This window comes from Giraffa tippelskirchi, chromosome 2, assembly GCF_054371585.1.
Source record: "Giraffa tippelskirchi isolate mGirTip1 chromosome 2, T2T-mGirTip1v1.2.pri, whole genome shotgun sequence".
NCBI classification, from domain to species: domain Eukaryota; kingdom Metazoa; phylum Chordata; class Mammalia; order Artiodactyla; family Giraffidae; genus Giraffa; species Giraffa tippelskirchi.
The window spans coordinates 77697709-77712853 of NC_137276.1; the positions used below are offsets into that span (position 1 = coordinate 77697709).

The 15145-nt window shown below is 39.3% G+C and overlaps 1 protein-coding gene across 24 annotated transcripts in view; it reads right to left on the bottom strand.

The window, feature by feature from the left end:
- BICC1 (BicC family RNA binding protein 1) overlaps positions 1-15145 on the bottom strand; it is a 347076-nt gene that overhangs the window by 241693 nt on the left and 90238 nt on the right. For 21 of the 24 annotated variants that reach the window (XR_014076552.1, XR_014076553.1, XM_081569083.1 and 18 more), the window contains exon 2: positions 5859-5905. Coding sequence is in view for 6 of the 24 variants with exons in the window: in XM_081569083.1 (XP_081425209.1) it covers positions 5859-5905 (47 nt within the window). In the remaining 18 variants the exon portion in view is untranslated. Of the gene's footprint in view, positions 1-3126; positions 3193-4964; positions 5052-5858; positions 5906-15145 lie in introns of those variants that run through there. The other 3 variants (XM_081569095.1, XM_081569094.1, XM_081569097.1) reach the window with 2 other exon arrangements.

Consider the following 15145-nt stretch of genomic DNA (forward strand, 5'->3'; position numbering starts at 1 on the left):
AGTTTTCTAACTGACGTATTTTAAGGATATAAAATACCCTACATTTAAAACATGCGATGTATACTTTGCGGAGAAATTATGTATATAACCCAATGTAACAGAAAATTTGGTTTCGTCAATTACAACGCTCACTGAATTTTCCCCTCTTCAGCCAATGGGATTCAACATTCCTAAAGCATTTTGCTTTGATGAATCACATTTGTAATACAATCACTTTACTCATCCCCACCTAATACAGTGTAACACATTTTCCCCTCCAAGATCTCGCCATAGTCATGTCACAAGAGAAATGTAAAAAAGAACTGATTAAAGGAAACAGGACAGACAGTGAGTAAGCCATGAACAACTGCCCATAGAGCTGTAAAACTCCTGGCAGATCATTTCCATGTGTTTCAATTAAAGTTGCCATGACAAGTGGACAAAAACTAGACAGAAAGTGATAAAAGTTGAACCCATTCCCTCCTTTTGTAAGTATAGTTAGAGTCAAAGAATAAAAAACACAATTACTGAAGAATGTGTAAAATTCTAACATAGATAAACATCTGGGATGTATCCAATATGGTCTAATTTATAATCTCATCAGCCAAATAAAGAATATTAAAAAGCATTTTATATAAATTTTTAATATATATAGAAAAAAGGACTAAAGTACATAAACAATAGTGCTGGAGAAGACTCTTGAGAGTCCCTTGGACAGCAAGAAGATCAAACCAGTCAATCATACAGGAAATCAACTCTGAATATTCATTGGAAGGACTGATGCTGAAGCTGAAGCTCCAATACTTAGGCCACCTGATGCAAAGAGCCGACTCATTGGAAAAGACGGCAATACTGGGAAAGATTGAAGGCAGGAGGAAAAGGGGGTGACGCAGGATGAGAAGTTTGCATGGTATCACTGACTCAATGGACATGAGTTTGAGCAAACTCCAGGAGATAGTGAAGGACAGGGAAGCCAGGCATGCTGCAGTCCAAGAGGTCGCAAAGAGTCAGACATAACTCAGGGACTGACAACAAATGTATGAAGAGTAGTTTTCTTTCAAAGGTAGGATGATTAAGTAGATGTTTTTCTTTTTCTTGCATGCTAATTATGTATTTGTTATAAACAACTTAAAAATGACTTGCTATAAGGAAAGAAAAAGATTTAGTATAAGTGACTAGGAAATTAAAATCGATAAATCAAACAGTATCAAAACATGATAACATTTACAGTTTTACCAAATTTTTCTGACTATAGTAACTTTTATACAAAATCATTTCCTCCATTAAAAGATATTATAGGTTGAGCCATATCCCCCAAAATTCATAATGTTGAAATCCTAACCACCAGTAAGTACTTCAAATGCGAACTGACTGGAAACAGGGTCACCGCAGATTAATTATTGAGATAAGATCACTAGACTGAGCCCTAATCCAATAGGGCTGTTGTCCTTATAAAAAGGAGATATTTGGACACAGACAGACACACACGGGGAGAACTCCACATGCAGACATCAGGATGAAGCTTCTAGAAGCCAGGAACACCAAAGATGGTGAGCAAATCTCCAGGAGCCAGGAGAGAGGCGTGGACCAGATTCTCTCTCAGCAATCAGAAGGCAGAACCCTGCCCACACCTTGACCCTGAACTTCTAGCCTCCAGAACTGTGCGACAATCCATTTTATTGTGTAAGTCACTCAATCTGTGGTACACTTTTACAGCAGCCCTCAAGATAATACAAAAGGCTTTAAAGCCTAATACAGAGACATTGCCCTCTTGACCATGTTATTTCTTCCTGACAATCTGCCTTTTGTTAGGTAGCACTTGCAAAATCAGTATTTCCTCCAGACACTCCTCCTCCCACCCCTATGACTACAGTTACATAAGGCCACACACACGAGTTTTCTCCTACAGAATGTGAGAACAGGTGACACACGACAGACCCAGATCTGGACCTTAAGACCAGGGCATCTTCCTCCTCCTCACCAGCTCACATGTGGCCATGGTAATGACCCAGCTTCAACCACATAGATGAGACGCATGCCTTAAGGAACAATAGAGTTCAGTCATAGAAGAGATGTGGGTCTCTCACTGACAGCACGAGACAGCACTACCCACCAAGCTGGAATACTCTCCTTAGAATGTTACATCAAAGTAGAATAAAGAACTGTTCTTTAAGGCATGATATTGTTGGATGTATCTGCTATACCCAGCTAGTCTTTTATCCCAATAGAGTATCAATGGAAATAAAACATTGTGTGTGTGCGTGCTAAGTCACTTAAGTCGTGTCCAACTCTTTGTGACCCTATGGTCTTAGCCCACTGGGCTCCTCTGTCCATGGGATTCTCCAGGCAAGAATACTGGAGTGGGTTGCCATGCTCTCCTCCAGGGGATCTTCCTGGCAATACACAGAGAACAAAACAGTCTACAGAAAACCAGGAAGCTCTTTGAAATTAAGTAGTAGCTGTGACTCCAGGGGAGAATTTTAAGTGTAGAGTCAACTGAACAACTATACATTATGGCTCCAAATTTGACATAATATATCTGATGGTCCCAGCAGTTGTTAAACTATGATTTCAACCCTTTGTAGAAATCTAACCATTTTTACTCTTACAGATATTTAAAGTTTTATTTTTTCATTTTTGAAAATTATTAATGAAAATAATTAATATAATCATATTGTTATGGTTTTACATACATTTTGACAAAAAACCAAAATAATATATAAAAGTCTTGTCCTTCTCCTTCAGTCCTCTCATCAGGAAGTGTGCATGCTCAGTTGCTTCAGTCGTGTCCGACTCTGTGCTACCCTATGGACTGTAGCCTGCCAGGCTCCTCTGTCCATGGGATTCTCCAGATAAGAATACTGCAGTGGGTTGCCATGCCCTCCTCCAGGGGATCTTCCTGACCCAGGGAACGAATCCACAGTGTCTCCTGTATCTTCTGCATCACAAGTGGATTCTTTACCAGTGAGCCACCCAAGAAGCCCATCAGGGAGAGCTAATATGAATTTATGAGTTATACTTCCAGGTTTAGATGTTTTTAAAGTCAGGATAATAATAAAAAAAAAAAAACTGAGGGGTAGGGATAGTCCAATTTTAAACTAAGCTCAAAAAGAGATTTTAATGTCAATGTCAGTTTGTGATACATACCCCCAGAGTCAAAATCCAAAAGACATTCTAATAATAAGCACATATAACCTTCATATTTGCATTTCCCTGAAAGAAAAAAAGCATTTTGTCAAAGATGCTCACAACCAGTAATGTGGTTTATCTTTTGTTCCTAAATGTTTCTCAAAATGCTATTAATTTTTAAATGGGAGGTATGCAACTAAAAGAAAGTTCCTGGAGGACAATTCAATAGTCCTCCTCTCCTTCATTCTAATGTAGACTATAATTTATTTTTCTCTCTGGTCAAAACACTAAAAACTACTTTTCTGACATTTGAGCTGTTCAACTTTTATTAAGTTACAGGAGCTTTTTTCCCATGGTAAGTATCCAAATCTAACATGGGCCCTTGTTGATCAGGAATACACTCTTTATTGAGCTAAAGAAGAAAATGAGATTAAAAAGTACTCCATTTAGTTACTCAGAGACCTCATTAACCTGTGATCAAGAATGGAATCAATGATTCCAACTCATGGTTTGTGGGATGCACATATGTTCCTGGATTCAGACATGTGTTTCCATTTAAACTGCTGGAATGTATACATAGCTCTGCAAAGAGTGATAAATATTAGCAAATCTTCTAAGAATGAAGGTCCTTTATGACCACATACACTGTGTTTTGATTCAGTTTTTAAAATGTGAGTCATATAAAGCTGAACGGTCTGTTTTTTACATCTCTTCACAAGTTAAAGAACTGGAAAAAAAAAAGTCCTTCCATAGATTGCATCTATTTGTACCATCACAGACAAACGAAGGAAACTCTGTGATTTCTATTTGTCTTCTCTTCCCTTTGCTTTCTGGCAAGCCTACCCCAGCCAAAAGCAGAGATTCTGAATTGCCCAAGCATTGAGTACAAGCTGTACATGAACCAATGTCAGATAATACCAAGTAAGGGGGCTTCAGACATAGTACATAAATTTCAACAGCAGGAGTCTAAAAAGCAGGGGTGGAAAACTGTGGCCTGGCATATTCTATTTGGCCAGCACAGCAATTTTTAATTAAATCCCTTTAGGAATGCACCCCCCGCCCCCCATACAAAGAAGGTACTTCATCATATAGGACAGTAAACCTCACCCTGCACTATGAACCTCTCAGATGATGCTTTGAAATGTGAATGCTGCATGAATTTCTCCACATCGGAGCTTTCCTCCATTCTGTTTGTTCACTCAGAATGCTCCTTCCACCCACCCAAGCCTATCCCTCCACTTGGCTAATTTCCCCTTTTGAATGATCTCAAGAAGTCTTTTTTAATCTCCTCAAGTCTCAGTCAAGAGCTTAATCCTCTCTGGCCCAGACTCCCCTGCTATTTAGGCAGCTATATAATCAAACACCATACTAATTCCTTTAGGGCAAGGACTATGCCTTGCTCCTTTTGGTCTTTCCAGTGTGTCGCACACAGCAGGTGGTAAACAAATATTTTCAGAATGAAGAAAGGGCAAGAACAGTATCAGCTCTGAAAATATTCGCTTTTAATATCCTTGGGAGAAAATGCAGATGAATAATGAACTTCACAAAAAAAAAGATCAGATCACACAGAAAGCAAGAGAATGAAGAAGCTTACTTGTAAAAGCCACATATGGTCACAGAGGTATTTTCCAAAAGCTTGATGACCTACCACAGCGATATTTAACCACATCCATAGTTGCTACTGTGTGTCACTCTAGGACAAACTGTATATTCATTCCTACATACATGCTTTCTGGATACCAACAACAGACACAAATATCAATATAATAAACTCAAATGAACAAAAGCAAGAAGGATGGGAACTTGAGTCAATTTTTTGGCAAAGACAGACATCTTCCCATACATAAAACACTTACTTTAAAACAGAGCTAACCAGAAGTAATCAACTGCTCTCGACAGTATCTCAAATCACTTGCCATCAGTTTTACTCTGGTTTCCGTTTATGACTGGCCAGGCTGACTTCACTGAAGGTCAGAACTTACAGAGGGCCACCAGGGACACAACAGCCAAGGTTACCAGTCGTGAACAGGGAGGTCCAATAAGCATCTTCTGTCAATTTTATCACCCCACCCATGGTCATGCTTACCAGAAATGAAGCCTCTGACATGGGGAGAGGGGAGGAGAGTGTGAGATGTATGAAGAGAGTAACATGGAAAGTTACATTACCATATGTAAAATAGATAGGCAACGGGAATCTGCTGGATGTCTCAGGAAACTCAAACAGGGGCTCTGCATCAACCTAGAGGGGTGGGGTGGGGTGGGGTGGGGTGAGGAGGGAGATGGGAGGGAGATTCAAAAGGGAGGGGATATATGTATACCTATGGCTGATTCATGCTGAGGTTTGACAGAAAACAACAAAATTCTGCAAAGCAATTATCCTTCTATTAAAAAATAATTAAAAAAGAAATGAAGCCTCTGTAAGGGACTCCTCTCCAACTCCCTAGGTCAGGTACGTGTTTAAGGAAGGAGGAAACAGGCAAAAAGAACAGGTAAAGAAGATAATCTGGTAGCAGATCTGGCAGTCCTCATCGCCTCCAAAGGAAAACTTCATTAAGTTTGCCCAGAGGGCGCTACCTTTGAATGGTTATGTCCCAAACAGCCTACCACCCTGTTCTTGCCCGGAGCATCTTCAGCCATAAACCTAGTCCCCTTCACAGAGAAGGGGAGCTTTCAGGGGCTTCTGGTGTAGCTACTGAGACAGGTACATTTCTCTTTAATTATCGCCAAGACAGGAGTAAAAAGTCACTTACCTTCTGAAAAAAGTCTTCCCCACTTTTGCCTTTTCCTTCGGCAGCAGCTGTAAATAAAAATGCATACATTTAAAATAGTTTCATTTTCCAACCTATGTATTCAAAACACTCTCAAGTATCAGATACAAGAACACAAAGGTAAACAAGATGCCAGCCTCACTCTCCCAAAGCTCAGGCCTGTGAGGCCTGTTCACAGGCCTCATCTGTGACGTGAAATGGAAAATAAAACACTTATCCCATCAATCAGACATCTTTAGATACCTTCACACTCCATTTTCTGTCTCACAAGTCTCTATTTTCACACACAGATGAAAGTAATCTTGTTTTTTTCATAGTTAAGGAGCTACACATATGAACAAATGCAACTACCAATAGAATCAGCTGTAGTGCTATGAGTACTTCCTGTCTGGAATCAGTTCCAAGCAAGAGATTGCCTTTTCAAGTGATGGTTCATCTGACAAGGCCTCCTCGGAGCTATTTCAGGTTTATGCTTTGCATTGACTGTATAATCTACTTGGATTTCAGCTGGCATCATATATGACTTTAATTCACTCCTTTATTCACATTTACAAAGAGAGAGACAAAAAAAAAAGAGAATTACAAAGTCATGGTCAAGGTCCCAGATGACAAAATTTCACCTGAGATTAATTTAAAGGTCGTTGTATTTGAACATTTTTGTGTCTAAATGGCAGCCTACAAATAAAGGACAAGCCCAGTTTTGTATGTGCAAAAGTTTTAAGGTCCTGTGGACATTTTCTTTTTAATCTGCAGAGAGAGGGGAACAAAGAGCTAATGGCATCTTGCTTGCAACAGCCTCAAATCACATCTTTCAGAATGCAAACACTAGGTCTCAGATTCAGGCAGGGGTGAAAGAGTAGTTAACAGAAAAAGCCACCCCCTGGCCAGGACAGAGAAATGAGCTGGAGCAAGAACTTCTCTTAATTGAAATCTGGAAGACTGGTACCCCAAACACCTAAAGGGCAATACCATCAAGGGACCCTACCTGTACGTGTGTGTGTGTGTGTGTGTGCACGCCTGTATGTCTGGTGTGTGTGTAACAAGTGCACTCGCTAAAGTTACTGACAACTCAAGAATTGTGGCCAATCATTCCATTAAGTAGAGAATTCAAAATTCAAAGAAATCCTCTCTGCCCTCGAAAAACAGTATTAAAGTCTAAATTCTTTTGTCACCAACTTTAATTTCACAGTTAAATGTAAGATATCGTCTACTATTTTGTAAAACTGTGTATTTTTATTGACATGTTTTCATCTAAAAAGCAGAGCACAGAGTACATATTTCTGTGATTTTCAAAGAGAGTTTGGGAAATGTATAAAACAAGAACTGTATAAAATGTATAAAACAGAAATAATAAATTTAAAACTGTATTCTAGTATGTGGCAGCTAAATAGCCCCTCAAAGATGTCATGTTCTCATCCCTGGAAACTGTGAATAAGTCACCTTATATATGCTAAAGGGATTTTGTGGGTGTGATTAAATTAAGATCTTGAGATGGGAAGTATAACCTGAATTACACAGGTGGACCCACTGTAATCACAAGAAGTCCTTTTAACAAGGGAGAAGGAAGGTCAGAGTCCGAGAAGGCAATGTGACAACAGAAGCAGAGGGAGAGAAGGGCATTGATTGCAAAGGAGAGAGTCAGAGCAGAGAAACTTTCAGAGATGCTATACTGCTGGCTTTGAAGGTGGAGGAGGGGCCACAAGCCAAGTAATACAGGCGCCCTCTAGAAGTTGGGAAAGGCAAGGATCTGGATTTTCCTCTAGGGTCTTTGGAGGAAGTGCAGCCCTGACAACACCTTAGGATAGCCCAATGTAACACATTTCTGACTTCTGACCAACAGAGCTATAAGATAATAAATTCATTTGTCAAAGCAGAAAAGGAAACAAATACATAATTTCAATGCCATCTTAACTTCACTTTTTGCACAAACACATCATCAACAGCACAAACTGAGCACAGACACCAATGTGAGCATTTGAATCACACATTTCCACAGATTTTATATTCTGGCTGCACCTTGTGGCATGTGGGATCTTAGTTCCCTGACTAGGGATCTAACTGCACCCTCTGTATTGAAAGTGGGGAGTGTTAACCACTAGACCACCAGGGAAGTCACACAAATAAATTTTTTGCAGCTAACTCTACAAATTATGATTTTTTTCACTCTAACTAGGGAATATACCAATAGTGAATTCTTGAAAGAGCATAAAGAAGCAATTTTGAACAAAAAAGAAGAGAAAAGAAGGTGAACATGGTTGGTCCTAGCCAGAGGGCCAGAAAGATAAAAGATCAGCACCCAAACCTAATGACACAAATGCCCTGGGGACACTTCAGCTCAGCTACCTCTTGGGCTGGCTTTATCTCTACAGCTAAAAATAGTGTAAAGTCACTCCTGCTCCATGATACAACTGTGTGGCAATGAAAACTGCATATCAGGGCACAAAGATTAGAAAAAACTTTTAGTGACATCAAGGGAACTCTTCATTTAAAGAGAAATTTTAGAATCAAAGGTATAGTCAAAAGCCTGTCAAGCAGGGCAGATAAATGCTTTCAACCCACAGGGGACTCCTTCACAACTTAAAATTCATTGGTTTAAAATTCATGATACAATGATGTATTATTACAGAAACCAGAAACTTCCGTTAAGATACTTACTTTGCTCATGACAAACACATTATGTCACAACCTTGAAATGCCCCTTCACGCCAGGTCCAGCTAAACAGACTTCACAGACTGGCCTTTCAATCCCTGGATTAATTAAACGCCAGGGTGGGGGGAGGGGTGAAAAGTCCTTAGTTACACACAAATTTTAATTACGCTCCCAGGAAAACATCTAAAATTTAACCAGAAACTTGCATCTTTAACAACCTTATGATTTGAGGGGCATCGAGAGAGAGAGGGAGATGGAAATGGCACACTCAGTGCCACCAAAAATCTCTGGCTTTTTTCATTCCAGAATGTTTATGTCCAGTTCAGTTCAGTCGCTCAGTCGTGTCCAACTCTTTGCAACCCCGTGAATCACAGCACGCCAGGCCTCCCTGTCCATCACCAACTCCCGGAGTCTACCCAAACTCATGTTCATCGAGTCGGTGATGCCATCCAACCATCTCATCCTTGTCGTCCCCTTCTCCTCCTGCCCCCAATCCTTCCCAGAATCAGGGTCTTTTCCAATGAGTTAACTCTTTGCGTGAGGTGGCCAAAGTATTGGAGTTTCAGCTTCAATATCAGTCCTTCCAATGAACACCCAGGGCTGATCTCCTTTAGGATGGACTGGCTGGATCTCCTTGGAGTCCAAGGGACTCTCAAGAGTCTTCTCCAACACCTCAGTTCAAAAGCATCAATTCTTCGGCGCTCAGCTCTCTTCACAGTCCATCTCTCACATCCATACATGACTACTGGAAAAACAAGAAACACCAAATCTGAGCCTGAATTTCCCCTAAATCCTACGACAGTCCATTTCCTAAGCCCACAAGGACCTGGGACAAGCCTCTGGTTGGACTCGTGGGTGGTCACGGTCTCTGGTACAAACCAAGGTGAGTCCCAATCATCGGCCCTTTGCTGGGAGCATCCTTACCTCACCCCCAGGTTTCTGGGTCTCCTGCACTTTTACTGACTCCACACAAGCAAAGCTGCCAAGACCAGAGAAGTCAATCAAAGGAGAGCAACATTTACTCCAAGTATTCTCTCCCTTCCCTAAGCAAGGATCCTTCTATGCTCAAATTTGAGAATTCCATACTCTAAACTCCTCAGTATTAAAATATCAACTCCTCTTGAATAAGTGAGAGATTGAGAAGGCGGAGGTTTGTGGAATATTTCTTAGGTATATAGGATGATCTTTCTATAGAAAGAAAAGTTCACTCTTTCACTCCACAAGTATGTAAGTCTTATGCTGGTGATTCAACATAGGCCAGGCCCTGCCTTCATTCAGCTTACAACCTTGACCCATATATTCAAAGCACCCAACGAGTGAGGTCCAAGACAAAATTAAAACTCAGTTCTAGAGACAAGGGTCCCAAAGATCTTTTCACAGTCACCACTCCATCCAAATTAAACTTATCAGAAATCTTAGCTACTCTTATTCTGGACAACGCACTAAAAATCTAGTCATTTCACTCTTAGCACTAGGACTGGGTAGCTACTTTTATGACTCAAAATTAAAGGGTGTTTCCAGAGAGACCACGTGAGAGCTAGGTTGCAAGAAAAAAATAGGAGGTATGATAATATCTTGATGCAATGATTTTCTTTTCATTATGTTTCAAGGGGAAAACATCACCCTGTGAAATGAGCCAACCCAGACTTGATGTCATGGAGCTCCTTGACCTTTGAAAAGTCTGACTGTATTCTGTGGTACAACAGTTCTATCAAGCCTCACATTCTTATACATTGATACAGCTTCATCTTTTTCATTCACAGCAACATGAAAACACACATAATGAGTTAGCAGGCTTTTTCTAACTGTCCTTACAATACAATTTCTGCCTGCCTGATGTTCCAAAAGTTAATCATTTGATGGTTAAAAAACCTTTGGAATCTTCCTGCCAATGAAAGCAATTGTCTTTATTTTCATGACACAGAATTCCAGGAATAAATTACTTCACTACTACTAAACCATGGCTTCATGGATTGTGCAGGTAAAGCATCTCACATTTTAAGTGGAGCAATTCATTTTCTATGTTTATTATAATTTCTCCAATGCTTTGCCCTATTTTATTTCATATTTTTGCTTCGTAAGAAATATGGGATGGCAAAAGCCACCGCCAATAAAAACAGCAAAAGTTGAAACAGGTGTAAACTATTACAATCCCCCAAACTACAGGGAAAGTCTAGTTAATTACTGAATTAAAGGTGGGGGCTCGATTTTCAATTCTTCACAGGGCATATGGAAACTTATTCAAATATCCTTTTCATTCTGAAATGCTTTTCCATAACATCTGATGCTTTATACAGCCAAATCTAAAAACATAAGAGCCAAGGGTCATGTATTTCATATTTAAAATACAGTATGGAATATCTTTAAACATTCTTTTGAAAAGTAATGGTTTTTTTTACCCATGTGGACTCTGAGCAAGAAAAGACCAAATTCAAATTACAAAAAAATAACTGAGAAATAATTCTTTAAATCTGTAAAGATTCAGGACATTCCCCCCCTGTTTTCCCCATACAACCCAACTGTAGCAGATTTGCAACTAAGAAGGCTGCTGCGTTTCAAGTTCACCTGAAAGACAAGTGTAACTGTTTAGCTAGTCTGATTCTCTTGCAAAAATATTTTACCAACAATTTTTAAAACATTCATTTACTGTGCCTATTTAATCCATATGCTGAAAGAACTATACCATATACTTTATTTGGATATTACTATTTTCAGAAAACTTCCCTACTATTTGGCTGATTCTACGAAAAGAGGAATCAGCAACAAATGTCCAAAATGCAGTTTCTGTATACTCCCAGAGAACCTTTTAAAAATGCTTTTTTATTTGTTTGTTTGGCTGTGCCAGGTCTGAGTTGCAGCACACAGGATCTTTAGCTGCTGCATGTAGCATCTGCTTCCCTGACCAGGGATTGAACCCAGGCCCCCTGCACTGGAAGTGTGGAGTCTTGGCCAATGGACCACCAGGGAAGTCTTTAGAGAACTTTCTATGTTCAGCAACCATATCTAACAGTCTAGACTGGCATGCAAAGCTCTGATAACTGACTGAAGTAATAGTGGACATTAAGTCAATTTTTAAAGTTTCCTCAGTTCTCAATCAAAGTCTCTCAAATACTTCAACCAACTAAAGAACATCTTCCAGTTTAAACTCCAGTGGTAAGTAGCGTCATTTGAAGGTGGTATATCATCGTTAAGTGGGAGGATGTTCAGATCTCATCTTTCCTAAAACTCCTTACCTGCTTCCTAAGTCCACTGAGAACAAATCAAATTCACTTACCCTGAAAAAACAAAAAACCATGCAGGCCTACCAAAAAAATTCAAGAAACAGCCAAAAATTAAAATAAATTTTATCTTAAGAGTAGCTGGGTACTTAAGGATGGTTTCTTCAGCTTCGGATTTATCCTTAAGATATTGTTTCATTATTGTAGTTGAAAAAAATTCCCATGTTCAAAAATGCAATAAATTGTTTAAGGGGACTGCAATTACAAAACAAGACATACAAAATGGTCAACTCTATACTTAAGTATACATATATGCACACACATATAATGTACATGCTAGAGGAAAAAAAAAAGACTTAAAGGATAAACACGAAAATATGAACAAGGGTTATTTGAGTGGTTGAATTATTGGGTTATTTATCACTTTCTTCTTTGCATTTTTCAGAATGCCTTTAAATAGCTTGAATAAATAGATTTCAATAGCTTTCAATTAGGGGGAAAAAATCAGGTTAACAGTCATTTGAACCCTTTTTGAGAGAACCAAGGTTTTACCATCACTGGAGCCATGTTTCCAGCCAACATGTATAACAGAATCTGGTAAACATCTAAGTCAAATGTGCACATAAGCTACCTAAAGAGACAAATGACTAACGGACTAATGTAATAGGACAGTTAACAGCCCACAAAACCAGGCCCGGCACTGAACTTCACAGGCCTTAATTAACCTAGCACTTTCTAGACTGAAATACTGATTTATGTGCAACTGATTCTGAGCAAAAAAGTTTAAACAATGCCTAGAGTTTACAACTTCACAACTGAAAACACTAAACAATCCAATATTTGGAAAACCTCTGAGTCACATCCAAATATAACAGCTAAACAAAAGACAGAAAGAGATGTTCTCTAAAATGTGTGAACCAGGGGAGAACTTATTTATTATGTTTCTCATTTTATATAAAATTATACTTTAAAAGAAGGCCATTTTTGGTGATGAAAGGGAACTAGAAGAAAAGGAAGGCCATTTTTTATTGAAACGGCACATCAAATGAAATATGAACTAAAACAGATAACACCTGTTATATTTATGTTATGTTTAGATTTACCACATTCTAAAAAGGATCAATGGCTAAGAGTTTGAAAGAAAAGAGATGGATAATCTATGATAACTGGGCTAAGAGCATAGGCCATTACCTGAATGATACCTACACCAAAAATCCAAGACATCGAGGCTATTTTTTTCATTTCCCACCAAAGTTTCAACAGAACTAACAGGGATGCCAAATATTATGATGGGGGTGAGAAGTCCTTCTATCTCTTCTATTATTGGTGGGCCAATGATGTCTCTTTCAAGTTAATACCCGCTAACTCGAACAATTAAGCACTTGCAGACTACACATCTCAACATTCAGATTTCAGGGAACTTTTTTTTCACATTCAATCTCTCAGGGCAATAAAGCTCTGTCAATATTTCAGAGCCGAGGACAGCCTAAGACAGTGGCAGCCCTGCCACACGCAGGGCAGTCTAGGAGTCTAGGGCACAGTGTGCTCCTCTACGGGCTTTAGTTTCAGAAAGTATCTGTTGCTGTCAAACATAAGAAAACAGACATTCACCCACATCTACATTATATTATTCATTGCTTCAAACACACTTGAACTCTTCAAGAAACTTGGCTAAGAGTTTATTCAGACTTCAAATTTATTGGCCTGATAACGAAGACTTCCTTGAGGGCTGATGACCCTAACATACGTCAATGAACTCTGAGTCCAATTGATTAACAGAAACTTTGGTCATGTCAAATGTCTTGCATTCACACCCTATTCCTTCTTACATAAGCAATCTCTGAAGCATCATTTAGTTTGGCCTGTGGTCACAAACACTATTTGATGACTTGAGTATTTACACAATATTTTTTTTAAGCAATACTCTTCTAGCTTTATCACATACTAAAGGATGTTCATGGCCTTTATATAGCTCATCAGGGCTCTGCCACAGAGCTGTGCTATGGCTACTAAGTGCTTGAAATGTGGCTCGTCTGAACCCAGATGTGCTGAAAGAATTACAAACACAGTGAGTTTCAAAGACAATGCAAAAGAAAGAAAAACCTCATTATTGATTATATGTTGAAAGTGTACCATATTTACATATTGGGTTAAAGGAAACAATATTAAAATTTACTGCACTTGTTTTATTTTTCATGTCATTATAAAATTTTAAATTACACTGTGGTTCATATCACATTTCCATGTCACAATGCTCCTACAGTGGATAATAACTCTGCTACTACCCACATGCTAGTAAAATAATGCTCAAAATTCTCCAAGCCAGGCTTCAGCAATACGTGAACCGCGAACTTACTTACAGATGTTCAAGCTGGTTTTAGAAAAGGCAGAGGAACCAGAGATCAAATTGCCAGCATCTGACAGATCATTGAAAAAGCAAGAGAGTTCCAGAAAAACATCTATTTCTGCTTTATTGACTATGCCAAAGCCTTTGACTGTGTAGATCACAATAAACTGTGGAAAATTCTGAAAGATGTGGGAATACCAGACCACCTCACCTGCTTCTTGAAAAACCTGCATGCAGGTCAGGAAGCAACAGTTAGAACTGGACATGGAACAACAGACTGGTTCCAAATAGAAAAAGGAGTATGTCAAGGCTGTATATAACCATGCTTATTTAAGTTATATGCAGAGTACATCATGAGAAATGCTGGGCTGGGGGAAGCACAAGCTGGAATCAAGATTGCCAGGAGAAATATCAATAACCTCAGATATGCAGATGACACCACCCTTATAGCAGAAAGTGAAGAACTAAAGAGCCTCTTGATGAAAGTGAAAGAAGAGAGTGAAAAAGTTGGCTTAAAGCTCAACATTCAGAAAACTAAGATCATGGCACCCGGTCCCATCACTTCATGGCAAATAGATGGGGAAAGAGTGGAAACAGTGGCTGACTTTATTTTGGGGGGCTCCAAAATCACTGCAGATGATGATTGCAGCCATGAAATTAAAAGACGCTTACTCCTTAGAAGAGAAGTTATGACCAACCTAGACAGCACACTAAAAAGCAGAGACATCACTTTGTCAACAAAGGTCCGTCTAGTCAAGGCTATGGTTTTTCCAGTAGTCATGTATGGATGTGAGAGTTGGACTATAAAGAAAGCTGAGCGCAGAAGAATTGATGCTTTTGAACTGTGGTGTTGGAGAAGACTCTTGAGAGTCCCTTGGACTGCAAGGAGATCCAACCAGTCCATCCTAAAGGAAACCAGTTCTGGGTGTTCATTGGAAGGACTGATGTTGAAGCTGAAACTCCAATACTTTGGCCACCTGATGCGAAGAACTGACTCATTTGAAAAGACTCTGATCCTGGGAAAGATTGAAGGTGGGAGGAGAAGGGGATGACA